Raw genomic sequence first — 27994 nt, 5'->3', positions numbered from 1 at the left:
ACTATTAGATCTACAAAAAACACTTGAGACAACATAACCCTGAGATAAAATGGATTTATTAACAAGAGGTAATTGGGAAACATATTTTTGCTTATTTGTTGTTATGTTCATCTTCATAATTTTATTTTTTCATATTTTTTTTTCTTACAAAACTGGGAATATTTCTTAAGCTGTGGAAACGAAAGGATTGAAAGATAATTTTCATACCACTGGGTATTGCTAACAGCAAAAATGTTTATTTGTTTAAATACCTTATAAGATTATGTGCATGTATAAGTGTATACATTATCATTAAATAGTTCAATTCTGTCTGTGAAGGTGTTGCATGCCTACTACATGAGCCATAAAAGTGTACTGTACATACATCGTAAAAATACATACAGATATTCACAGAATAAGCACTACGTTACTATATTCCTGCTAACAGAAATGATTATAAACAGGATTACAGTATAAATGCAAAACACTTTGAAGTTGTGTCTCTACCTCTAAGTCATGGTTTCAAGACCACACTGTTGTAGCATTTTACATAGAGCTTGTTTTTGAGAGGGATACACTGTTCCACATTGAGAAATATGCCAGCTCGCATGTACAAAATGTACAGCATGTCTCAGTGAAGTGAATTAACAACAAAGTACAAAATACTTCCCCAGGTTCATATAAAGAGCAGGTTCACTCTCTTGTATACTACTACAAAAATAGTGTTTGAATGCTGCAGGCAGAGGTCATTCACATACATTTTATCATAGTTTTTAACAGCAATGCATATAACAGAGTGATATACAGTCACGTTCCACAATCACTGGAACAGCAAGAAGGACAGATTGTCTTTTTAATTACAGAAGAGTAACAACCTTTTACTCTACAGAAGTAAAACCCAAACTTGAAGGTATAACACTTAGAACCGTATGTGGTCTTTTAGTGAGTCTTCTAAGAAAGGAAATTTGAGCAAACTGTCGTGTCAAACCTTTAAGCAACAGAAATATATATATTTTTGTTTTACCTTAAATCATTCCAATGCATAAGAACATAAATCTTCTTAATCACTACAATTTGTCATCCAGTTTTCAGCTGAATTTCTTAATTAAACCAAGATGTTTAAAGAGATTCTGGAGCCCCCATGTAAGAGGGGTAAAACACTTTCCTGTCAAAATTCATACACTTGATCAATTTTCAGGTTAATAAAAACATGTATCTCAGAGCTGAGGTTTGCAAATCCTGGGCTGATGACCATTGCAAACCTTTTACAACATTTACCAGACAATAAAACAGTCATGGGATTAAAATCAAAGACAGAAAGGAACTCCACAATCTAACAGATGTTTAATAGTTAAAAAGCATATGTCATATTTTAAAGCCAGAAAATCTACATTACCATTGGTTTTAAAGGTGGAAAAGTAATTTTTAAAACTCAACTTTCTGAAAGGTAAAACAAACCCCCTGAGCATAAAAGAAAAACTTACTTCCCTATTCTATTATGACATCCACCTTGAGACATAGCACTCCCAGAGGGTGTAAACAGGTGAATGAGAGGCAAGGGGGGCGGCGGGGGGGGACTTTCTAAGATTTGGCAAATTTGGATTAGTTCAATGGAAGTAGGCACAGTCAGGGAGGATGGACTTTTCCTCAGTCACCAAATATATTCTCTCCATTTGAAACTTGTGTTTTCAGATATAAATCACTAGAAATTCAGATTTAAGAGAAGGAACAATCCAAAACTAAGACTAAGGACACGATAGTGTATACCATGGCAATAACAAAAACCTTTAACAGGTAATAAACAGTCTCTTACTTTTAAGTGTCCTCTGTTGGTACAAAATAATATGTCGAAAACCTCAAAATAAATTTTTGACAGCTGTTTCACTGTAGCTTAGTTAAAGCCTATGTGGAGCAACGTGGAACCTTTGCAATCACTGCATGCTAATATAAACTAGGCTAGTTGCACAGCCTTTTTTTATTTTTATTTTTTTGAGTAACGCATGCCTGTGCACATCAAAATAATATTGTTGATTAGAAGCAGATAAGAAATTACACCTATCTGAAAGCTGCCAGAATTTGGGTGTTTCAAATTGCATGACTTTGGTGCAAGAGTTTATTCACTAATACAGTGAATAAAATACGTTGTGCTCACCATGGAGCACCATCATGTCTCCGGGCTACTCCCTGTCAGACCATGCCTTTTCTCATTTCCTCCTCAGTTATTAATATGTCTATATAGATGTTTCCCGGATGAACTCAAACTTAGTTATCACATTTTGTCTTGGAAAGCTAATGTGTTATGCATTGAGTGCATGAATTTAGCGCTCCAGTTTGCCATTATTCCAAGGCAGTTTTTGATTGTGGGCAAATATCACTTTTCTGCTAGTTTTTCTTTCAAGGCTTTTACAAAATTTCTAAATTTCTGTTATGGAAATTGAAAGATAAGTTTCAACTACAAGCCTAAAAACAATTGAAAAGTTGTAAAAAATAGATGATATATGCCCTTTAATAAAGTCTGCATAATATCTTTTTAAATGTGACGATCTAAAATTGTAGCTGTTTTTGTTTGCATATATTTATTACAAATTAGAAATAAAAAACCCTGTTGTCAGATTTCTCAGTATACCTTTGTCTAACTGACATGTAAGCAATGTTTATGTACTCTAACCAGATTGCCAATTCTGGAGCATTAATGTTATTTTATGGTTTAGAACCAGTTTAGAAGCGCCTCTGCGCTCAAAACATCCCGAGCAAAACCTTATTTTGTGAAATTTGCTAAAAATGTCTTTATCATTGATAATACTGTATCTAAAGGAGACCATGCTTGCTGTGTGATTTCAGCAACCTACTTCTGAATGCCGAATAGGTATAAGGATTAGGATTACTCTAGAAAAAGAAACAACGATACACAATTCTGTGTACCTTAGAAGTGAGCAGGATGACATGAGCATTTTCAAAATATAACAAATATAAGCAATGCTCCATCTAAATTGCATTCCTGGGTGGTCGGATTAGGTTGATTAACAATAAAAGTCAGTGAAAATTGATATAAAACAATTGGGAATCACCAGGGTTTAAACTGATGAACAAAAATGAAGACACAAATATCTTCCTTTTTTGGTTTGGGAAGCACAGAGACACAAATGCTTTGGATATCTTGCTGTCATTTCCACTGATCATTGTTCCCTCTCTTTTAAAATACAATTAGCCTATTTCCTCCGGGCTCTTTTACCTGATTTTTGTTTTTTCTTCTTTTTTGCAATTCATTTATACAATGCTACATTGGTTGCAGAGAACTTCAATGATCAATAAAACTCAAGCCTGCTGAACAAAGGCCAGCAGCATTAGTGCTCAGAAAGTGCAAATTCGACACAGTATTATATGATGCAAAAATAATGTCATTGGTCACTAAGAAACACGGTTGCATGCAACTACAGTGACCTCTATTATTATTATTATTATTATTATTATTATTATTATTGTTATTATTAAAATACTCAAACAATTTAAAACAAAGGTCCCTACGGGAGGTGTCAACATGACAACAAAAAATATACACCAAAATGATTTGTGTCATCAAACAACTTTAAACATCTACTGTACAGAAGAACAAATATCTTTACCATGTACAGCTATACAAATGCAAATGTAGATGTTAACTTATATGTAATGTTAACAAAGGAAACGAAGTGTGAAGGTTCACTTTCCCCATCAGTTGGGCACTTTAGGCTCAATTCTGAGTGAGGCTTCATACATGCTTTCCTCATCAAGAACAAAGCTCTTGTCCAGTAGGTACTGGGCTACCTGGAACAGACCAAGACACAGCAAAGGTTAAGGACTGCAACAGATTGGGTAATCTGTATAGGTTCACAAACAAAAGATCTCTGGCAACCAAATGTTTTCTTTGAGCAATTACAAAGATATTCAACATTAACACTGCAAAAACTTTTTTTTTTCAACACTAAATCTAAAAAACAAAATACTTCAAGATGTTTGTATCAAAGATCCTAAAAAAATAGATAGCAATATGGAGTAAATTCAGTTCATCTTGAGCTTGATAGGTACTAGTGTATAACAAACATCTCTTAAAACCATACCATGGTCCATTGCCCAATTTTAAAAACAAAATACTTTCTAACTAACACATGTGTTTTGATGCTTTTGTTACTGGACGTTTATCGGTTTGAGTGTGATTTTTAAAGGGCCATTCCGCTAGTGAAGAGGTGGCTACTTGAAAAACATTCAGTTATTAAAAGAGGTAGCTATTTTTCAGTAGTTACCCTAAATTATCTTCAATGTATGAATAGATCTTACCAACCAGAATATGTGGCCTTGTCTTATATTCCTCTGGGTTTATCTTGATAATTGCATGTATCTTCTGCTTTGAAGATACATGCACCTAGCACTCACCATTTAGCCTGGTCCAATGTATTACTATTTTTCTAAAAATTACAGCGAAAGGCATTTTTTATCCTTTGCGGAAAGGATAAAAAAAAAACTAAACTAGTTCCTCGTCATAATTTGGCCAACTTCTAAAGCTAATTTATCATGCTGGGAACTTGCATATCTAGGCACTTTTCATAACTATGCAACCTCAGAAACTGTCCCCATATGTTGCAGATTGACACTAAGGTCCCTAGGAACCTGGATAGACTCTCAGTTCCTCTCCACAGAGCTCCCCCTGTCAGGCCCAGCTCCAAATAGATGGATTCAGGACACCTTTAGGTCTTCTTGATTTATAGAAAAGCCATTTCATGGATGAAAAGCCACAGTCACTTATTTACCTTTGGTTGCAGGTCAATCTTATATGCTGTTTGTTGAAACTGCCTGATTTCTCTGATGATGTGAGATATCTATAAAAAGAAAACAAGCAAGATGTTACTTTCTGCTTGTCAAGATCAAATTTGCATCTAATGCAACAGAGCCCCAAACATCTCACCATCCTCATCTTCGAGAAGTTGACCAAATTGTCTTCAGTGTAGTTCGGCGTTCCTTCTTCAATGAAAGCCAAATCAGTGAGGTACATCCCCAAATATGGTACACAGGGAGGATCACAGCTAGTGAAAAGAAACCGTACTGTCAGCATCCCCCTTCTCTACTCCACCCTTTATTCTCTTACTTCAATAGCAGGTGTCTGGACAGAACTTACTTCTTCAGAGCCTCTCTCAAGTTTTTGAACCTTCCCTCTGATGAAACCAGCTTTTGGAGCTTGTCAATAAGCGCTTTTGTCTGTGAAAAAGAGCGAATAGGAAATTTATTTTTATAGGCAGAGCTTCAAGGAGAAGTTTGCAACAGCATCTGCAGAAACTCATACCTGTTTGGAGACTTTTAGCCAGGTCTTCTTGAGGCGAAAAACAGAGCTCCGGTTTAGAGATGAGGTGATTTCAAGCACAGCATTGTAGTTATGCAAACAACGGCAGATGTCGGCCACAGCCACCCATTTCTCTATGACAGCCACTCGAGTGACCAAGTCGTCACACCGCAGGATCTCTGTTGCGATCAGGTTGCTTGTCTTCAGAGGAAAGAGAAAGAAAAATAAGTTTTGGAGTAAATAAAATGAGCTTAAGTGTGTCTATATAGCTTACATCATTGAAATGCTTGGTGGTTCTCATGATGTATGGTGTCTTCTCATTTTTGTCATTCTTCATCCAGCCTTGACCGAAGAATTCCCTGAAATACAAAGAACTCAACTTAGAGGAGGAACTTGAAAAGATGAACCTCACTTAAATAACTAATCTTACAACTAATGACTTTGTGGTGCATAGGTTACAGTGTTCAGCTTTACTGTGGCACTTACTCATATGGGATGACTTTAAACACCAGGTGGTCAAGCAGAGTTAGCTGCTCTGCAATTTCCAAGGCAGAGTGGCTCTCAAACGGCTCTGCCTTCCCCCCTCCCACCTGAGTGAGGTAAACGAATGTGAGCATCGGTTAAAATGCAAAACATAAAATAAATCTTGAAAAATATATTTTATTGAGATGTTTTTCAAGTGCTTTGGACAGCCACTTTTTACCGCAATCATGGCAAGAAGTCTTTTTGGGGGGACTTCACGTGCTAAAGCCTACTTTGCATCAATTGGCCACTTGATGGCACAGTAAAGCAAATTAATGTCATTGGAGTTTTGGCCCATAAGAGAATAAAATAGATGAAAAGCTTAAATGCGCCTTAAAGCCTTATCTCACCATCACCAGGGTTTACAGATGATTTAGTCATAATAAGCTGTTGATTAGGTTAAAAATAGATTTTTTTAGCAGGTTGAGTAAAGAATAAGCATTCATCTTGTCAGACCAAGCAATGCACATATACATTTAGACAAATTATGTCCACTTGGCAATTCACAGATGTCTGCAAGGTTTCAGATACAAAGTTTGAAAAAACACTGCACAGCCACAGTAGGTTACGGTTTAATTAATTTATTAAATGATGTAAAAAGACTCCAAAATTACGGGTTTCTAATATAAACAATTTGTGAATGCCAAAAGCAATTGACTTGACTCACCAATTGTGTCACGTCCTCCATTGTGATCTGGTTGTCACTGTGATCTTCCTGAGTTAAAGTCCTGACAGAGAAAAAGAAATCAGAAATCCAACATTAATTGGGTTTCAACAAAACCATGTTGAACTTTGTTTTTGTCAATTTGTTCAGGTGTGGGATGAAAAAAGACTTTGATAAGTATTATGAGTACACCAAACCACATAAACAATATATCTTGGAACACTTATCAGAATATATAAACATATATCTATATACTTTTTGTTAAAAATAAAATCATTGTTATTAAATTAAAGATAGTAATAATTATATATATATTTTTTTTATTTTTAAAATAATATGGTTTGGTTGTTTGCTCACCTCATGACCACTGTGCTGCATTCACTGAAGTACTAATGATTATGATATTTGTAACCCCTTTTCATTTATTTGCTCATAAATAATCAAATAAAGGATTTCTTGTAATTTTTACTTAAAAAATAAACTGATTTAACTGTTAACTAATGAATTAAACCCATTTTAATCCCACGATGTAGCAGCGGTCAGTGATACCTGATGATGTTGGCTGCTGCTTTCCTCTCCTGGGTCAGCAGCTCAGGGTCATGCATCACTTCCTCCAGGAAGGCAATGACCTTCGTCTTCAGCTCATTGTTACTCTCAAAGTCCTGAAAAGACGTAGAGAACACATGTCCGGGTAACTTTACAAAGATCAGTTATTTGGGTCATGATTAAAAAAAAAAAAGAGAGAAAATTTGCATCTAAATGTATCTGAACAGAGAATTTACCGGAAAGTGTTTGGACACCCAGTGCCTCAGTACATTCAGGACTCTGTTGGTTGCTGCCCGTCTGATCACAAACTCCTTGTCACCGTTTCTCTGATCTGTTGGAAACCCTAATGTTCATAAAAAATAAAAATAACAAAAGATAAAACATGTGGAAAACATCAACAAACCACAAAATCTTCAATCAGTTTAATTCTTTACACTTAATGACAGTTATTATTAGGGTGTAAGTAAAGGTGAACTTCGGTTTATATTGTATACAATGAAGTGAGGTAGCAGTGGGTATAAGTAGACTGAGCTGCTGTTCAGAGCTTCTTGCTGATCTGGGGCCCCAGGAGTGCTGGAGCAGAATAAATGTACTTCAAATTAGCCCTTTTTAGCAAAGTCATTATTTAACCGCGCTAATGCTAGAATTATATTGCTCATATGTGAGCAGGGACCTGGGGATACCTTTCAGACACAAAGTGTTTGTAAATAGACCTTGAAGCATCAAAACAGTATCTGCTTTTTTAAATATTATTATTATTATTTTCATTTGAGCAACTTTCCTAAGCCCCTCTGTTCATGCATGTGGTGTATTGTTTTGCTGATGCAATCTGCAAATGGAGTGAAACTTTATAGCACAAACTTTCCCTCTGTGATTTGACAGGAATGCAGGAATATCAAAAGATATAGAAAGTCATGACACATTCCACTTTTAGATATCCAAGTATTGTTTTAAAACGGTAATTCTTAAACATGTTGGATAGGTGGTGCTCCTTGAGCTCTCAAACTAATTTTTCTTGTCTGCAAAAGCTGTCAAACTGCCAGATTTGTATTTATGTTAGAAAGGGAAAAATGTAGCATTGTTTCAGTCAGCTTATTGGAAAGTGGAGTAGTTTATGCTTATCTCTTTTCTACATGCCACAAATGAAAATTCTGGTAACTACAGCATTTTCTTCAATTTGTTTTTAAACAGTGGCATATATTAATGGAGGAAGTTGGCCAATTCCTACTCAAGCAACACATATTTAAACAACTCGGAAATAGTGATCTAGTAAAAATAGATATCCAGTTTCGGTGAAGTAAAACTTCCTCCAATATTTGAAAGGGAAACTATATAATATTTTGTAAAAAAACAAACAAAAAAACCTGATATGCAGATAAATCATCTCAAAATAAACACAATATTGTAAGATCTACCTCTAACCTCAGTAATCAATACTTTATATATTCAGTTATTCAGTTTTGTTTGTCAAGTTGAGACTCTCATCCTGAATAAAACTTTGAGCTTTATTTACATATTATTGCAATTATTGCAGTCACACATTTCCAAATCACCTATAAAGTTCAACATTCGCCAACAAAAAGTCATATCAATTGAATCGGTTTCCAACTAGAAAAACTTTACATCACAAATACTTTCTAAATATTAAAATGCTTATGCCAAGTTATTACGAAAGACATCTTACCACTTTCAGAACTCTACTCGTTTTGTCTGTGAGGACCTGGATCTCCAGTAAAAAGCTTCCAGCTTCTATGTGGGGGACCCCATTCACACTTACAGCTGAGATATTGTATAAACTTAAGAGTTTTAAGATGTTTTTTTTATTATTATTATTTCACCTTCATCTTCATTTTAACTGTGCAATTAAGACAAACTGATCAATCAATGAGTAAGCAGCAGCAACAACAACAACAGAAAAATGATGACTTGAACAAGGAAAAAGTCAGGAAGGAACCTTTTAAGTCAGTTTTAGAGTATGTTGTTGTAAAGATCAAAGAACTTCTAATTTGATGTGATTGTGAAACAAAATACTGGAGAGTGCATTCAGACTTAATTTTTTATTGGTTAAAGAGCAGGGATGGATGCAAAAAGAAATGTTAGAGGTGGACAAATGGGCCCAAATGTCCCTTTATGGTCCAATTGAGCCTTGACCTGACTAACAAGACCACATACCTGTGCTGGCAAGGGACATCCGCCGATATTTTTCCTTGGTAGGCGTTCCCTCATTGGCTCCAGCTGTGGCAATGGCAAAGGCCGAGGCAGCAGACAAAGCGCTACGGTTGTTGTCCAGCTCTCGACATGAGGACATGACCATGCCATTGTTGTAGGAAAACAGAGAAAACTCTACAGAAAAAAATAAAAATAAATTAACAGGTTCCTGCAGTCAAAATAAATCATTTTCAAACAAGAACTGTTATGTAACTGCATTTTACTAAAAATAACCGAATTTATTCAGACTGCAGAACAACCTGGTGTTGCTTGCACACGCCTCCACTAGGGAGCACTAGAGACCGACACAACAGTTTCCCTCTAGACTTTTCTCTTCAAGAGCCTTTGATATTTAAGATGGTTGCTGCTAAATATAGCCAGCAAATATCAGCATAACAGTGAAATCAACAGACTCTCAGCTCTCTGCCCTGTTCGAATCACCAGCTCATACGCCGATGCAAATCTGTAACCCTGCTCAACAGTTTCACTAAATGTGCATGTCGTTGTCCAAGACTTGCTGTTAAAAATCTAGCATGGATTTTTTTTTTTTTTGGCAATAGATTTATAAGGCGAAAATAATCTTGGTGGCAGCGAAACAGACTCATTACTGGGGGCGGCAGGGAAAGCACGCTCTTGATGTAGTTGCTATGACACAAGTTTTTCTTAACACCTACTGTAGCCAAGATCTGGTTTCCCCCACATGCTCATGAACCATGAACACATTACGATGTGCAGCAGCTTTATCCCTATTTTTATTCCAGATAGCATACAGAACATTTTAGCCCTCGAAGAAGGAAGAATATATTTTTTTAAATCCTTGAAAGTAATTATTTTAGCACTGCAAGTAACTAAAATGTGTCTAACTGCAACTGAAAAAAATAATAGTTTACAGGATAAATTTTGAGTGTTTAGGGCAGTGTGCCGTCCAGAAGATTGTCTATCATGTTCATGATGTGAGATTATGTCACACTTCTTGTTTTGGACGCAATGTACCTGAGGAGTTTTTGCATTTGATGTTTTTTGGTGTGGTTGGAGACTTGGTGGGAGATGCTTCTGGATCCCCGTCATCGCTCTGGTTTTGATCATTGTCGCTTTCCTCTCGCACAGAAAGATCTGAATAAAGACCAAAGTTTTAATCAATCACATTATAATGTCAATATAAAATCAAAGGAAGCGTTTTTCTAGGATTGCCTGCAGCCGACCAACCTTGTTTGCACACTGATGTGTCTTCCACCTTGTCTTTCTTGTCCTCTCCCTCATCAGGGATCTTGCTTGTGATCGGGCTGGACACATACAGCTTGTTGATGTCCAAGGTGGTCTTGCTGAATGGCGACATGGTGGAATACATGCTTGCATAGCCATTTGAGGAGCAGCTGAGGGCAGCCAGGTCAAGAGCTTTGCCCCCAGTGATGATGGGGATGTTGAGAGAGAGCTTGCGTCGGCGGTTGGGGGATGAGTTTTTGGCAATAGCAAGAGGAGGAGGGGAGGAAAACTTCCTGCTTGCTCTGGGAGAGCTAGGAGCCTCTCCATATAGAAGCTTATTGTTCTGACTGCTGGCAAAGAATAACTCCAGGGACCTGCATTGTGGTTAGCATAAAGAAATATGTTTGTATGATATAGTAGAATTTTATTTAGGTAGTAGGCTGACTGAACAAAGAACACTTATGGTACTTGTCAGAAGTTTGCATGAACTTGTATGACATTGGGATATTAGAGTTCCTTTCTTGTCTGAATTGGTAGAGTAATAAAAGAATCAAGCCTCACATGCAGTCAATAATTAACTGTGGCAAATGATAAGCAACTCATTTGTATAAATAATTTCATCGGTTTCAAAAATCTGAAGGAGTAATTCATGTTCTTCCTTATTGACCTTTAATTGCGTATGTTACAGAAAAGAATGAGAGAAATATACACCCATCTGTCCATATCTGCTTATCTATGTAAGTGGGGCAGCTGGTGCCTATCTCCATCGGTCATCAGACTAGAAGCAGGGTGCAACCTGGGCAGGTTGCCAGTTCCTCAGATTGCCAAAGATGAACAGGAAAAATTACCATGCCTTCACGCACATATACCTAAGGGCAACTTATAAAAACCAATTAACATTACAGTCATCTCTTTGGACTATGGGCGGAAACAAACTCCATGCAGAAAGAACCCACACCAGGATTCAAACCTAGGACCAAAAACACTTACGGGCATAATTTGAAGTTCTAAATACATGAAGGAACATTCTGGTCACATTGCAGGTTCACCAAAACAAACCAAATGAATCTGGCTGGAACTTCAAAGATTGGATTCACCATTAAGGTGAATGAAAATAACTCAACACAGTTTTAACCAAGTTATGCCAGATTTAATAAATTCGACTGGAGCTGCACTTGGTTCTGCCATTTCCGTCTCTCCAAGACTGTGTTCCCATGACTGTCATCTAACTCTCTTCTTACGAAATTCCCAGTGCCAGTCTATGGAATGCAGGATTATGGTAACTGAGTCTAATTTGATGAAGAAAAATATATGTAATATATAATTCTGATCCAGTGTGGATAAGAGAAAAGCTACACTTGATTCAAATGTATTCATTAAATTCTTGTTTTTTTCTTTTAAAAAAGGTGTGAATTTGTTTGTTGTATTATGATTCCACCCACAAAAAGCAACAGTTCAAATAAATCACACAAAAAAATCACAAATTAATATTAGATTCATTCCATGGATGAGTGCATATAAACTTCTATCCAGAACTTTATACTTTTCTTGTGAAACAAGCAAATCCAGCAAATCAAAACTGTTTTTGCGACCAAGTCTCAACATTTTAGAGCAGGATACAGACTGCAGCATTTCAGTAAACCTCTCCCACTCCCTGCCACCCTCCTGCCGACCTCACGGGTTCCCATAAATAGCACAGCGAGTGATAGTGCGCATGGCCACTGCTGACACAAGCAGCCAAGTGTAGGTGTCTCACAGTGACATTACAAGCACCATGGGAAAGCATACTGCAGGGCGTGGACGTGGGGAGTTCTGTCTGATCTGAACCCCACAGCTGGGTCCTCACTCTAGGCATGCAGTGCTGGGAGTTAGCCCACAATGCAACACTTCCGTCTATATTTCACGCTACAGATATTCTCAAAAAAAAATGAAGAGAGGGAAACAAGGGAAGGGTGGGGTCCTGCAGCATTAAGCACGGTTGCCATAGCGCGACAGATCAGAGTTTGGCCACTCCCAGCCAAAAAGAACTAACTGGACCCAATTACTGACCCAAAGCACACATTCAACCTTCTGAAGTTTATGCAGACAAACTGAAACATAATAGAGCATTGCCCCTTATTTGATGCCTTTCTGTCTTCTCACTACCTGCTGAAACAAATATGGTGCAGAGAAAAAGTATCTGGCCTCCGTCTGATTTCTTCTGCTTCTTCTTTTTTGTCTCTCTTAAATGCTTCAGATTGTTGAATATATTTTCTGATAACATGCAGTCGTTCTTTTAAATTATTGTAGCAGAAATTTGGCTGTCTGTACTTTGCATGATTGTTTTAATTAACCTGAAATTGAAGGTTTTCAGCCATAAATGGTTTAAAATCATAACAGAGCTTCCCAACTTTTGCTAAATTGCTCCAAAACCACAATTTTGTTATTTCTTTCAGCTGTTCAGGTGGACTTGCTGCAGTGCCCATGTGTGCATTGGCTAAGGTCCCAAACTGATGGCAGGACATCAGGTTTGCTGCTAGAGAGCAGAATTGATAGTACAATTGATTATGGCAAATCTTCAAGGTCACATTTAGCATTAAATCAGCCTCAAGACTGCATGTAAACTCTGTAGCCCTTTAGATGTTGCTCTTGTTCTTTTGTGAGTCGTCAATACATTCTCGGGGTAATTCTGGTCCACTGGCCACTCTGAAGAATATTTTCGCTTTTCCATGTTTTGCCCATGTTTACATAATGGCTTTTGATGAGGTTTGCAAGATTCTCAAAAAACTAATAAATGGTTTTATAGTTGTTTCTAGACCAATGGATATTAGTGACTTTCTTTAGCATCTGTTCTTCAATTTTTTGGGCCACAATGTGTCGCTTTTTGCCTATTTCATGTTGTTAAACTGATTCCATTTAAATGGTTTTATGATTTTGTAATGCGAGCATCGTTTAAGCAGTGGCTGGAGAAACTGAATTCAGCTTTCCAAAAAGAAAATGTAGTCAAAGTTTACGACTTATCACGGACAGGGAAGACAAATTTCCAAACATCTTAAACACTTGTTGGCATCTATTGACAACAGCAGCAAGACCAATTAGGTTCAGGAAGTAAATATGTTTTCACATAGGGCAAGATTGATTTAGATGGATGTTTTTGCTTAGTTAATAAAATCATTAGCAAACTGCATAAGTATTTTGTGAAGTTGTCTTTGAGCTAAGAATTTGTTTGATTATTTAAAAACATTCAAGCATGATTAAAATGTCAAAACTTTTAAGTGGGGAACACACTTCACAAGCATCAGCCTTTTATCCAATGAGAGAGATGCTGATATGCCAGACTTTTAAGAGTTTTATTTGTTTTCTGATTAAAAGTATCATCGATGGCAGTAAAACATTCAAATATGCTCAAATATGCATCATGACTCACCGAGCAGGGATGGCACTGATGGGCTTCTTGTAGATAGTAATGAGTTTATCCAGCACCACGTCAGCTGTGGTGAACACGCGGTAGGAGTGCAGGAAAGTGTTCAGGAAGTCAATCGAAAGGAAGCGGAGATCGGTCAGTCTTTCCAGCAAACGTTCGACGCTGGCATAGCGAATCTGCAGCACTTTGCAGGAGTTCATCATCTTGCTGAAGCGGATATCCACATCATCACAGTACAGACTCGAATCGGATCTATTTGCAAAAGAATGGCCCACAAAGATCAGAAAAGAAAGGGCTCGGAGAAGGCAGGACGCACAGTATTGAATGCAAACAAAATATATCTCACTTTATCATCTGTGGCACCGTGACTTTAGAGTTCTCTTCAAAAGCGTTCATCATCAGCCCATTGCAGCGGATGTTGTCTATGCACTGCAGGAAAGAGGCAGTGAAGTAAACAGAAGAGACAGAGGAAATGTTAGCGAGTTCCGTAATATGAAGGCTTTCAGCCGACACGCTCAGCTTCGTGTCTCACTGCTGGGGATTGTTATGTGTGTTGACGTGCCTGGCTGATGTCACTGGTCCACGCAGACTTCTCCTGCCTGGAGGAGGCCACCAGGATGATCGTGAATGACTGACTGTCCTTTGGCTCCACAACAATCTTAAAATCCAGGTGCTCCATGTCCTGGCCGCTCTTATCGGATTTAGCTTTGAGGGGAGCAAAAAGATAAGATGTCATTCTCTATAGCTCTAATCAAATAGGCAGTCATGGCACAAAAATATATATATTTCATGTAACTGTAGCAAAATCAGCTTAAAATACAAAGCTTGTGATGTAAAGGACAGAGAAATCGCTCTAATATACCTAGTAAGATGTCTTTAATTATTTTATTCTCTTATAGATGAGAAATCGGCTAACCAGAACTAACAGCTTTCTAGCCCTGACCAGTGACCCACTGGTCAGTAATTGCACCATACGCCAATAACAACACTGCTTTCATGAGGAAGCTGTTACATACTGAACAAGACTTAATGTTATCTAAGTTTACAATCCCTTGGGCGTTTCAAATAAAGTCAGAGGAAGCACAAACTAGCAAGAAGCTAAGTCATAGAAACTGTTTTCACTGAATGTCTGCATTTCATTAAGGTTGCAAAACTCCGTGAGAGAGAAAGACTTTCTGTAGACAACAGGAAGGCTAAATGGAATATAGCAACCTGTATGTGTTATTGAAAATAGTGAAATGGAAGATGTTAGAAGGTTTTTGAAGACTCCAAAATGAAGGTAAGGATCTGCATTCTTTCTGGAATACATAAGAAGATAAGTTTTGGTAATTTTAGCCACTCTATGTGAGCCTCCACTACTACAAAATGTTACAGAGTTAAAATGTCAATTCCAAATTATTTTGTCATTTTGTTCTTGAATACTAGTAAAATCCATTATATCTGCTCCTAATATAAATAATGATCACTTATCGAATGCCCTAAAATATATATGATGCCGTTCATTTATTGCTTTACATTATAGCTCCTGAAAGAAAATATTTTGATTGTTCTGCTGAACTGATTAAAATTTTGTCACTTCCAATGACAGAATTTATAACATTATTATGCACCGTGGCAATCAGACACAAAATCTCAAACACACTGCATCTAATGCGTATTGCTGCAAGCTGGAACATGAATTAAACTCTTACACTCGTCATCTGTCCCCTCAGGCTCCTCCATCAGAGTGCAGTCTATAAGCGAGACCACTCCGTTCTAAAAATAGCACGTAAAAAAATAGATTTAGTGTTTCACACCAGCCGTTTTTCACTCAACAGAATGCATCTTTGTGTAACAGCAAGCAACCATGCTAAAATACTCATAATTGTAGAATGTACATTTCTCAGAGTTTGTGAAAAAAAAAAATCACAGATTGGTCTTACTGTAATGCAGATGAATGTTTGCATGCACACCATGTGTAGATTGAACTACAAGAATCAATAACATAAGTCGGATCTTAAAACCTTCAGGTTTGAGTTATGTGGAGTAATAACGTCAGCGCTGTTTAACTTCTTGGACACAAATGTACAGCAGATCTAAGAGTCTGCATGCCCCTGTTAAAATGGCAGGTTTTTGATGAAGAAATAAATGAGGACCATAGTAATTTATTGAAAAATATTTGCCATCTGTCATCTGTTCTGCACATTTCAGCTGAAAATCAAACAAGCGTGTTCGGAGGAGAAATAAAGACATAAAGGTGCAACAACCCGGATCAGTTAGTGTGAACAGCCTTAAACTAACGCTCTGTGAAAATACCTAGAAGTTTTGGCTTTCAGAGTTGTTTGGCTGGAGTTTGTTCTGATGTAATGTTTCAGTGTTTAATTTTAGCTACTTTAAGTGGGAATAAATAGCCATTCTTCATCATAAATGACACCTTAATTACATCTTGTAGAGCAATTTAAAATATTTTTCCTTCCCTTTTGTTGTTGTTCTTTAGGTGACATAAATATATATAAATAATACATCAAATTCCCTAGTACTAAATATCCGTATGACCAAATAGGCTCAGAAAACACAGACTGCCTTGACGTTATCCTCATTTTTTCCACATGACTGTATTGGTGCATTCACTCTTGATATGTGTGCTGTTGATTATGGTTCTTTTCTTTATTATTTTGAACATTCACCGTACCACAAGACATGTTAAAAATGAAGAAAATATACAGTTCTAGCCAGCTCTGCAGCTTAGGCCCACCTTAGTGAGATGAAGCTTGCCTCCTGAACCCCTAGTGCAGATGATCAAATGCTTGGAGAAGAGAAAGCACTGCCTCTCCCCCTCCTTCTTTAGAGAGAGAGAACCCAGTCGCCCACGGGTGATCTTGCCCTTCTCGCTCATTGGCACCTGGATTAAAGACCCTACAGTCCACAAATAGAAGAGGAGATAAATATTAACAGTAGAAACCAGATTTTGGCATGCAATACCTAAAAAGACGAAAACCATTGTTTTCCGCTCATCATCTGCCATTAAATAAGCCTAAGCTTGTTCTCTTTCACATCAGTTAGGATTAATAACATGATTTTTATTTTACAAATCCAAAAAATGATTAGGTTGTTTTACATTGTTTACTTCAAATTCAAAACTTTACATCTCTGGATGTATTCTTAGGCAACGCCTTTGCACTTTGTGTGACATAATGGAAACACAAAAACTAAAAGGCATCAGTCAAGACGTTAGGAAGAAAATTATGGACGTCCACAACTCTGGTTCACCCTTGGTTAAAATTTCTACATGCCTTGAGGTGTTCATATGTTCGTCTAAGCAAACTATTACATACTAGGGTGTGTGATGGCTCACCGGTAAGATGAGTCATTTTGCAGAAAGTTGTGACTTCAATTCTGTCTTCTTAACCTGCCATATGTCAATGTGCCCTGGGGAAAGTCACTTAGCTGCAAGTTACCTAATGCTTTGCATAGCAGTGAATGAATGTGCGCACAGTGTGGCTTGCTGAAAGTGGCTCTGGTGTAAAAATGCATCAAAAGTGGTCGGCATGACCGAAAAAAGCTACATATGTTAACTCCGTGTAAGTATAAACAGCATGGGGATATCCGGCCAAAATGCCTTTTAGGTAGGAGACGTGGGTTCTATGTACTAGAGATGATTGTTTTTAATTTTTTTAATTTATGTATTTATTTTGCAATTTAGCACAACTCTTGTGAAGGTGCTAAACAAAGTGAGTAAGAGAGTGTCACTATCTACACTAAAATAGATAGTGTCTATTTATTTCTTGCACTGACCTGGACTGAAAAGCCAGTCAGAGAAGAAGACATTACCAAGAAGCCGTTAACATCTGATTAATGCACCTAGGAACAAAACCTTAACTTGCGGAGATATGTCCTGTGGTCTGATGGAACTAAGAGCAAAGCGTTTCGCCACAATGACCATCATTACATTTCAAACAAAAAGAGGGAAGGCTGAAAGACGGAAATCGCCTTCTCAACTGTGAAGTAAGGTAATGGCAGTAGTTGTGTGGGTCTTATTGTGATGAATAAGAAATGTAGATCATAAAATATATGGCATCATGAGGAAATAAATTATTGTGTACATATTGAGGCAAAACATCACAATATCAGACAGAAAGTTCAATCTTCGGCCCCCATATGTTTTCGAAATCGAGAATGAGCCAACGCATACCGCCAAATTAATAACAAAGTGACTTTAAGACAACAAATTTATTTTTTTGGAGTGGCTTTCACGAAGTCCTAATCTCAGCACCATAGATAATTTGTAGGCAGAACTGAAAAGGTGTGTGAGATCAATGAGACCTACAAACCTGACTTAGTCTTCAGTCATCCTTAAAGAAGAATAGGTCAAATCTCTGGCAAACTATTGTCAGAAGCTTGTGGAACAAATAAGATACTTTAAAAATTAGCTACTAAGATAATGTTCGAGAAGTTTTAAATCTGAATACTGGTAAAACAACATTTAAAATACATATATATTATTCCTAAAAGATCTAAAATAGGAATACTTTTGTGTGATTAAATGCCAGACAGAAATAATAATAATAACAAAAAAAGCTCAGATATAAAAATATCTCATTTTGAATGTATAAACATAAAAGCAAGACTGGGTTAAGAAAGAAGAAAATAAAACAGAGAGAAACAAACATGTAGTACATTAGATAATAGGGATTGAATCAGCTTCCACCGTTTTCCCCCTCTCCTCACCCACAAAGGCCTGTTGGGGACATGTGACATTTACAGTTCCTGATTCATCATCAGTGTGCCTCAGAACAGTCTAATTACATTAGGAAATTACAGACTCTCCCTGTGAATAATGCTCACACTTCCCAAAGAGCATCAAGCAATTCCCTTTGCTCCCTCTGCGATCAGGCTGTCAGTCTGGTAATGTGAAAGGACAAGAATTCCCCTCGTGTTGTGATAGCGGCGGAGGATACCTTGTCTCACGAATGTCTGGCTGGTGTCGAGGAGGACTTCGCAGCCCTCTATGATCATGCGTTCTATTGCCAGGTTCTTCCTGATGTTTTCCGTCTCGCTCACCTCGTCATGCATTATTCTACGATAGAGGAAATTTCATCATTCAGATTTAGCAGGACCTAACTTTGAAGAGAAGCAGAGATGTGATGATGATTCTGAGTTTTGGTCATGGGAATACCTCGAAAGCTCCTCCAGCTTAGATTTGGCGTAGTCCAAGCTGTTCCTTTCTATGTGTTCGTGGGGAGTGTGGGCCAGAAGCTCATGGAGTGTAAGAATGTATCTTGGAATCTGGAGAGGAAACAGCAGTAATTAAGACAGGTGCTGACAACAGCATAGTTGAAAATGGACATTTTATATATGGAAAAACTGTCTGACTTAAAATTAATATCCTTACAAATTGCAAGGAGAGCTTGGCTCGGGTTAATAAAGCAGAACACTGACAGCAAAACATGGTTGTTTTTGTGGTATTCAAAAAGACCGTTAATGGCGAAAACAAACTAACCTGGAACATTGGGTAGGTGAGGAAAGTCTCTAGAGTTCGTTCCTCACAGTCGGGCTTGGCCTCATACTGCTTCAGCAGCTTATCAAAATCCCGGTTTTGCTTACAGTGAGCCAGGATCTGCAGACTGTACTGGTGGTTTCTAACAAACTCTTGGTAGATGTTCAGCATGGGTAGCAAGATGTCGAAAAGGTCAGCTGTGGAAATGTGCCAATACAAAGAAAGTATACATTTTAAAGGGGCTCTGAGGTTATTTTAATCTTGTACGATGAGAGTAAGAAAATAGAGGATTCTTACCCAGTACTAATGTTGGCCAGCTTGCTATTCTGGCCTTCAAACCCTGGTAAAAAATCTGATGCAGGAACATAATAGTTTCACTAAAATAAGAAAAAAAAAACATTATTTAATTTGTAAAAATAACATTTAAAACCTATAAATCTCAAGACAAATTTGGAGTTGGAGTACAAAATTCTGCTGTTTGATTTTGATTTTCATCTTAATATGTCTTCAAAATAGAAGCTGAAGAACAAAATCAACTATTCATGGAAAAACAAAAATGCCAGAGAGAATAATGCAGAGTATGCTCTTCATAGTAAAAATTTTATTTTATGCAGTTTGTGTTATTGATAGTCATTCAATCTCCTGCTAAAGAAAATTAATTACAACTGACATGCATGTAACACGGAAGATTTCATTTTGCATGCCACTGAAAAGCCAAGAGGAAGATTTCTTTTTTTCTCATTTTGCAAACAATTTGAAGCATTACAAGCTAACTAGATTCATAATATCAACCCTGTATATAAAGTCCTACAAATCTGAGAATGTGTAATGGATTTGTCCACCACATATTGTTTAAGTAAAAGAAGAAAGTTGGAAACTACAGTACCCCCTCAAGATTTCTGTGAGAAAGAACGAACCGACCTGTTGAGGAAAATGCTGCTGACATCATCATGTGTAATTGGCGGCTTTTTAGAGCTGGCGGCCATGCGCAGTGGCCTCAAGAAGTTGTTCACCAGGATGTGAAGCTGCTGGACGTACTCGGCCTCTGAGTCCAGCATGCTGAACACCACCTGGTTCCTCTTCCTCATGCTCTCTGCGTGAGGTGAGCGGATGTAATCCTGGATGATGGTCTTCCACTTTCTCCTGCAGATCCAGCCTCTCAGAAAGCTCTGAACCTGCAGCAGGCAGTGTAGTCTGTTGACATCTAAAACACAAATGCATGAAAGAAATGACGCTAAAAGTCTCAATTCTACGCAGTTACCTTTTTGATCTTTTTGATTTCTGAGTCGTCTTCTGTCGGGGCGGCTGCTGGGCTGGCATGGATCTTCTCATTGTCTTTGAGCAGTCCAGAAATCTGTGAGGAAAGCAGCCAAAATAAAGACTAATCGTTCACACTCTAGTTGTTATCGTCCTCACACTTACTGTAGCAGCAAGTAAACAAAGTGACTAAGTCATCTGGACAGGTCATAGGAGTGAAAATTGGCGTGACTAAATTTGTACTGTTCACTTCGCTTGTAACTATGCCTAGAGTCAGTTCTAAACATCTGTCAGTAAAATCCAGAGTATTTATTGACGGTTGATTCAGTCAAACTATTATTTATTAATAAAAGCTAATTGGGATGTTGGAAAAATATAAATCCAATGAGAACCTACTCTGAGCTCTTCAAATCTGTGGAAAATGGATTCTCTCACTTTGTTGCCACAGAAACAGTTAGCTGTCACGACATTTCATAGAGAGTTCATGCACATTCCAGAAACGGTTTGATTTAAAGCCTCACGTTTGCACATTAAAATAAAATGACTACTTGATCCTATGAATACAAGCTGATATTCAAGTTCACAGAAGGCTTTGTTAGCCACTCTCCAACTTATTTTATGGCTCTTTAAAAACCTTCGCATTTAAAAAAAAAAAGAAAGTAGTTAATTACACATATGGTTTGCTTGTCCGCAAAATATTGACAAAACGACAAAAGTAACTTTCTCTGACCTTACACAGTAACAATGCTTAAATATCACACCTTTCATGTAATTTTTTTTATTTAATTATTTTCAAGATAACCATATATTGAACATTATAGCATACTAAAACCGAAGAGATAATATAAATGCATATAAAAATTCAGTTATGGAAAATGCTTGCATAGGCTTTACCAATATTTTTCTTTTATTGGCAACTGTGATGATCTGCAATGCCTGGGATTAACATACGTTACGTTCCAGTGTTTCCTGTGAGCATAAAAACAACCACAAAAATCTGTAAATATTACCTCTGACTTTAGCCTTTCAATCTCTATTTCTCCATCTTCTATCTGTTGACGAAGTTGCTTAGCAACTGTTTTCTCTGTCTCGACAATCTGAAGCAGATGAAGATACTTCTGCATGAGAGACTCATGCTCTGTGGCCAAGTTTCTGTAACTGCATCACATGAAAGTACACACAAAACACACTTAGTTCTGTGCTGAATCTTGAGTAACATGTCTCATGCTAATGAACACAGCTTTGAGTCATGTTAAACTAACGAAGTCATATGCCTGAGAACCCCAATAGATGTCTTACCCTAATCCAGTGTCTAATTGCCTTTGTGTGCACCTTTACCTGGCGTGTGATATTGCAGCCACCCATTCATCGCAGTCTTTTACATCTTCTGTGCGCAACTCAAGAGCCTTTTGGTTTTCATGGGTGAAGTTGACAGTGAAGTAGTACTGAAACAAAGAAGAGGAAACAAATAATGAGTGGTGGGATGTTTATGTATGTATAAAAACAGCAAAATTTTTAATCTCTGATATAAAGTTCCAACAAGGTTTATTTCTTTGGTTTGCACTTATAGTAGGATCAACAGGCACCTTGTAGATTTTTTTTTTTTTTTTGGTGCTACAAAATTTGCTCTGTTGGAACTGAGTTGATGGTAACAGGGTGGAGATGCATGTTGGTTCCAGAAAGGTTTCAGCCTCATCTGACCCAGTAAGGCACTTTTTTTTATCAGGTTGTCTCTGCCGATTGTGGTGTTAAAAATCAATTACTCAAATTTGACACATCTTCATTTGACAGGTTTCCTCATTTTGAAATCTGCTTTTATCTTTCCCAAACTTTGTCTTAGGTTTAAGTCAAATATGTATGACTTTCAATTGTGTGCAAAAATACTGCATTTAATATAATCTTCATCTGCTACACACAGTTGCTCGACTAAGGCCTATCCACTACTTTGTGTTTGTTCTGGTGCCTTGTTGCTGCAGACATCAAGCGGGTGATTTAAACCACACAGAGCCTGGGGAAGCCACATCTTCTTCGCCCACCAGTGCAGCTGATGGAGCACACTGAGGAAAGCCTCCCCCAATTCAGATCCTGGGATGTCTCATGGTTCCCTGGAGGAAATGCTATAAGACACGGAGGCTGGAGCCACGGCTGAGTACAGAACAGTGCAGAACCTGTTTCCTAGCAACTCTGGTCAGTCAGAACAGTTGTTCACAGCTGTTGTTTTATTATTCTGTCTGTTGGACTGAAACTGACTGAAGAAATAAAGAAAAGTCGTTCTTTGTTTTCAGCTGTGGGACATACAGCATATTTTACTTGCTTGAAAATAAATTTCTGTGATGCCCTTATGTTTTTAATTGGTCTGGTGGTATTCTGTATTAAAACAAGGTTTAAAATAACATGCCTTACCTTCAGACAAACAAGAGAATACTTGGTGAAGGAGAAGGAAACAACTGAAGGAATCCACCATGCATACAACAGTGGTGTGATTATTTCTCCTTCAACTGATTTATTTAATCTTTTTAATGCCCCACTAAAATTTTAACTTTAGACGAAGACAATCTGAGTAAGTACCAAAGCCAGGTGGGTTTAAATGGCCTCTACCTCAATGTCAGGTGCCTGGATATTCATCACTGTTGGTGTACTGGGTCTGATCACGTGGAAATCCACCTCCAGTTCCTTGATCTTCTCAACGTTGTCAGGAGATGGTTCTGCTGGAACCAGTTCGCAAAGTCCTGAGTTCACCGTCTGTACTCTGAGTCGTCCTCACCTGAAGAGGCTGACTACGGCAGAGTCAGAGAACTTCTGCATATGGCAACTCAGGGAGTTAATGGAGAGGTCTGCAGCATAGACTTCTGTAGTGTAGAGGTTGAAGAGGGCCAGTGTCAGCACAGTTCCTAACAGCCCTGTGTCACCAAATGGACAGTGATGTCATCAATTATACAATGGAACATGTGGCGGTCCACTTCTTACAGATGCAGCTTGTCCCTCTGAAGTCCAGAATGAATGGTGTTAAAAGCATTGGTGTAGGAGGTAGATGATGACGTCATCCACCCCAATACCAGGCCGGTAGACAAACTGCAGCTTATCCGATGAAGACCTCACCAGGTGGATCAACCTGTCAAAGGTCTTCATCAGATGCAGGTTGAGTGCTAGCATTTCTTTTGCAACTACAGATTCAAATCTTTTGGGATATGTTTAATCATACGGGGATTTTTTTGTAAAAAAAAAAAAAAAAGCTTGAGTTCAGTCGCTCTGCCTGGAGGGAAGCTGTAGACATCAATTTAAAAATCTTCCTGACACAGATTTTAAATTTGGCTTAGGTCTGGACTTTGACTAGGACGTTCTAAACCATTCCATTGCAGCTGTGGCTCCACTAACATTCTGCTGGAAGCTGGACCTCACCATGGGTCTTAATTCATTTGTAGCATCTAACAAATGTTCCTGAAGCATCACCCTGCATTGAGCTCCATTCACCTTCACGTCAACTCTGGCCATGCTCTCCTCTTCCTGTTAATAAAAAGTACCTCCAGATCATGATGCTGCTGCTACCATTATTCACTGTTGGACAGTGTGTTCAGGACAGTGTTAGTTGTTTGCTACACATAGAACATGGAGTTGCATTGTGATCTCATCTAAGATAATCTCCGGCTAATTGGCGCGTAGGGAACAACAAAAAGAATTTCTTATTGCGTTCTTTTAATAATGACTTCCTACGTTCACATTTCCATAAAGATCATTTGTGGTATGCACAGCTTATAGTTGTCATGCTGACATGAACAGAAATGTCTTGAAAAGTTTACATTTCTGCCTACTTTCACTGGGAAATTTTGATTTTCAAAGCTCTGAATGTTTTATAACCTAACTCTGCTTTAAACGTATCTGTTCTCTGGTCTTGACAGTGCTATTTGTTGAGTAATGTTATGCAGAAACATCTGATACCATCACAGAACCGATTTATTAATACTTTGGTTAAATTGCACACACCACAGCTCTAATTTTGCAAGTTAACCTATACTGTGTGGGCTTGACCAAAAGTGTTTGTATCAAACTCAAATATAGTCAAAATTTAATGCATCCCTGAAATCCTTGTTGATCAGAAAAGATATTAAACGCTTAGTGGTTTTAGATTTATGTAGTTTGTTTATGCACCACAAATCTTTCTTTAAAAAATACCTCAAATCACCAAAGACGTGTCAACAGAGACAGGCAGATTATGTATGCATATATTTGAAAATAAATCAAAGGTTTCAAGTGGTGTACAACTCTCTTCTAACACAGTGTTACTTCACCCTAAAACTAGTCGTTGTCTCTCCTTTGAACTGCCTCGGTCTGAGCAAATGAGACCAATCGTTGGTCTGCAGATGCAGCTATCAACCTGCAGCTAATCGTTATTTGGTCCATGTTGCTCCACATTTGGAGTAATCGTATCATCGATATGGGGAAAATAATGAGAAAAAGAAGCAGACATGTTACAGTTTTACCTCAGGATCTTTACATTTATTCAACAAAAGCTTGTTTTGTTCCCTTTGCCGTTCTCAGACACTGCTCTCTGTTCTAGCACCACAATCATTTATTCTATTTCAGAATATATTTAAGACATGAGCATGTTTACAATCATTCTGCGTACATGCCATTTCATTTTAATGATAGTCTTCCCCTTACTTGCAACTGTTGCAACTAAAGTGTTTTTCGTGAAAACTGTTGGCACATATAAGCCATGCCCAATGCAGCACACAGCCAGCTTTTGCGTATTTCTGGCAAAAGTGAGGCCGCAACCAGGCGAGAACAAGCTGCGTTTTTCTATAATCGGACTCTGACCCCTCGAAGGTACCGCAAGGAACAAATTTAACTCTGATAGCGCTTGCATTAATAAAAGAGATGCGATGTACTGACTCCCCTTGTCTTCCCCCCCCCCCCCCCACTCTCTCTGTCTCTCTCCCTGTGTCTGCTATCGCGCCTCTTCCAACTGCATCATTCTTTAGGATGCAAATAAGGGTTGCCATGGAAACCCTGGGCTCAAGCGTTATTATTTTCACAATAACTCCATTTGAGAACACATAATATAGAGATTGTGCGACGGGATCTGTAGTTTCAGTAGTTGTACGTTGCTTAAATTTTCCAATTAGATGTTTCTGTTCGATTTGTTTCCTTAATGTTTGCGAAAATCAGCTTTGCAAATCTGTTATCTTTGTGCACCGCTCCACGTTGTGCCAAACGCGTAAAAACGATGTGGACATTTTTGCATTTGGACTCGTTTCTGCAGGACGCAGACGTGCGCGGATTTCCATGCAGAAACGAAACGGCGGGTTTCAGGAGAAATAGGTTTCAGATAGCTGTTTTGGTTGCCTTTCGAGCAACTCTGAGAGCGTGTGCTGCGTTCTGCTTTGTCAGCAGAGGGGCAGCTGTTCGCAGTGAGAGTCTGGCCTCAGTTTGGATAGCAGACCTATCCACAAAGCAGGGGAGAAGCTCTCTGAGGAGCATCATGTTCACAATAACAGCATTGAGACCCATTTCAAGCTTCAATTTTCAACATGTTGTGCAGGCAGTGGAAAGAAAGCGGAGCGAAGCTTAATTTGCAGTGGTTTAATGTACAAATTATGATACTTATAGTTTGGTAAGAACGTTTCAGACATACCTCTAACTGCGACTGACCTGTAGGTTGTGTATTACTCCCATTAGAACTCTCCACACTCAATCATTTGATTCAGGTAATACAGATTAGAGGGAGCCAAACCGGCAACTATATGGTTTCGCCACAAGGTGGAAACCTTGAAACCGTAACTTTTTTTCTTTTAAAATTCTCATTATGTGTGCCTGTTTTATTTATAAGCCATTAGATAGGCTCCAACTTCTCCACCCTTAAACGTGGAATACACAACGACTGATATTCGAAAACCATTTATGTGGTTTTCCTTCCAAACCCCCTCGCCACTTCCATAAATATATTTACATTTTACGCATCAGTGAAAAGTGCCAACTGCTTAAGCAAGAGAGGAAAAAAAAAAAGAAACCCGGTTTTGATGCGAAGCAAAAGACGCTGCATTGCTCGCCACCAGGACTGCTGTAACACCATTAGGTGTTATTTTTTATTCTTACCTCATCATTAAAGCCGTGCATGAATTACATAACGTGCAACAAAGCAATCTGAAACCTGGCGCTTTTCTACTGCATTGGATTTGAGATCCTCTTGCGGATTCGTATGAGAAAAATACGTGCACATTGCAAGAAAACGGACATTTTTTAGCGCACGGAATCACATTTTACATTCTATGCTGCACCTTCTCAGTATTTTGTGCACATAGGGAGAGGATCGTGTGCAAGTGCATGTGTGCGCGCATGTTGTGTGTGCGTGTCCCTGCCTGTGTGTGCGCGCTCTCTCTCTTTCTCTCTCTCTCCCTCTCTGTGTCTCTCTCCTTACCTGCTTTTCCAAGCACTCCTTGGCTGACAGAGAAGGTTTTGGTGAAGGCGCCCTGTCGCATAAGCACCCCTCCAACAAGTATAATCCCGACGGCCGAGAGCTGGACTCGTTCTCAAAATAAAATAACATGTTCTGCAACAAAGCGAACCACTTTGTGTGCCATTTCGTGTTGTCCGAGCTCTTTTTGCTCAAGCACCCTCGCCTTGTACCATCCTTCTTCGCCAAAAGCCCCAGATAGGTGACATGACCGTCGTTGAGTCGTATTCCCTTTTGCATTTTGACGGGGGACGCTTCAGCCTGCACACAGCAGGTCGGTCGTTACATCCTTCTGAAGTGAAAAATAAAAACCAAAGAGAAGATGATGACTTTCTCAATGCGGACCTCCAGCAGCGGGCTCGTCCACTCCGTCCGACGCATTCACCGCGTTGGCATTGAATTAAAAACTATAGTTGCAGAACCGCAAGCAGCAGTCCGACATGCTAAAATCTTTTGTCATACTCCCAGTGCGTTGAACGTCCTCATTATCCGTGTGAAACGGGGAGGGGGCTGGGGGGGTGGAAAAGAGCAGAATAGAGCCTTTAAAAACTGCCGCAGACGCAGGATGAGAGAAAAGGGGGGCTTGAGGTCCGTTTCTCACGTGAAATCTCCAGAAACCAGTAAGCAGCTCGGCGCTGAGCTCGGCAGTCACATGACGCATGCTTGGGAAAGCAAATTTCAGGACCTTGGAGAGGGTCGTCCGTCTGGTGGTCTGTTGAATCTGAAACATTTAAGTTAGAGAATGTTCGAATGTAAAGTTGTGTTACTTCTCTGACACTGGGATTTAGGAAAGCAATTGTAAAATTATTTGCATAAACAATTACGCAACTTTGGTGACAAAATAAACTTGCTACTGATATTATTATTTTTTCATTATTTTCAAAATGTGTTTACACACTCGAAACTGAAAGTGCTTCGCACACCTGAGCTTAGAAAATGCTGTCACCTCTTTCTCACCCCAAACATATGTCGAT

At 38.4% G+C, this 27994-nt stretch overlaps 1 protein-coding gene across 1 annotated transcript; it reads right to left on the bottom strand.

The window, feature by feature from the left end:
• Nucleotides 1-38: 38 nt before the first annotated feature.
• rasgrf1 (Ras protein specific guanine nucleotide releasing factor 1) lies at nt 39-27685 on the bottom strand. Its single transcript, XM_008412332.2, has 27 exons — nt 26985-27685; nt 21908-22014; nt 21580-21727; nt 20574-20666; nt 20234-20487; nt 19610-19689; nt 19316-19509; nt 18992-19101; nt 18774-18892; nt 16571-16731; nt 15528-15591; nt 14399-14541; nt 14183-14265; nt 13840-14088; nt 10437-10807; nt 10224-10343; nt 9195-9365; nt 7259-7365; nt 7026-7138; nt 6480-6540; nt 5777-5880; nt 5565-5649; nt 5294-5491; nt 5129-5208; nt 4919-5036; nt 4764-4832; nt 39-3783 (listed from the first exon to the last, which is right to left on the bottom strand). The coding sequence occupies exons 1-27, from the start codon at nt 27258-27260 to the stop codon at nt 3691-3693; spliced, it is 3771 nt and encodes a 1256-aa protein (XP_008410554.1). The 5' UTR covers nt 27261-27685; the 3' UTR covers nt 39-3690.
• Between the last annotated feature and the right edge of the window lie 309 nt (nt 27686-27994).

This window comes from Poecilia reticulata, linkage group LG6 (genome assembly GCF_000633615.1).
Source record: "Poecilia reticulata strain Guanapo linkage group LG6, Guppy_female_1.0+MT, whole genome shotgun sequence".
Lineage (NCBI taxonomy): Eukaryota > Metazoa > Chordata > Actinopteri > Cyprinodontiformes > Poeciliidae > Poecilia > Poecilia reticulata.
Note: the sequence above shows the minus strand (reverse complement) of the source record. Positions and strands in the feature narration are given on the sequence as shown.

What these genes read in the sequence shown, in the direction of transcription:
- rasgrf1 (XM_008412332.2), bottom strand. Translation starts at nt 27,260, where the DNA reads ATGCAAAAGGGAATACGACTCAACGACGGTCATGTCACCTATCTGGGG. An exon ending in AAATCAAAAAGATCAAAAAG is followed by an intron (nt 20,488 to 20,573) that starts GTAACTGCGTAG and finishes TGCCTGCTGCAG; the next exon opens with GTTCAGAGCTTTCTGAGAGG. An exon ending in ACTTCTCGAAGATGAGGATG is followed by an intron (nt 4,833 to 4,918) that starts GTGAGATGTTTG and finishes TTCTTTTTATAG; the next exon opens with ATATCTCACATCATCAGAGA.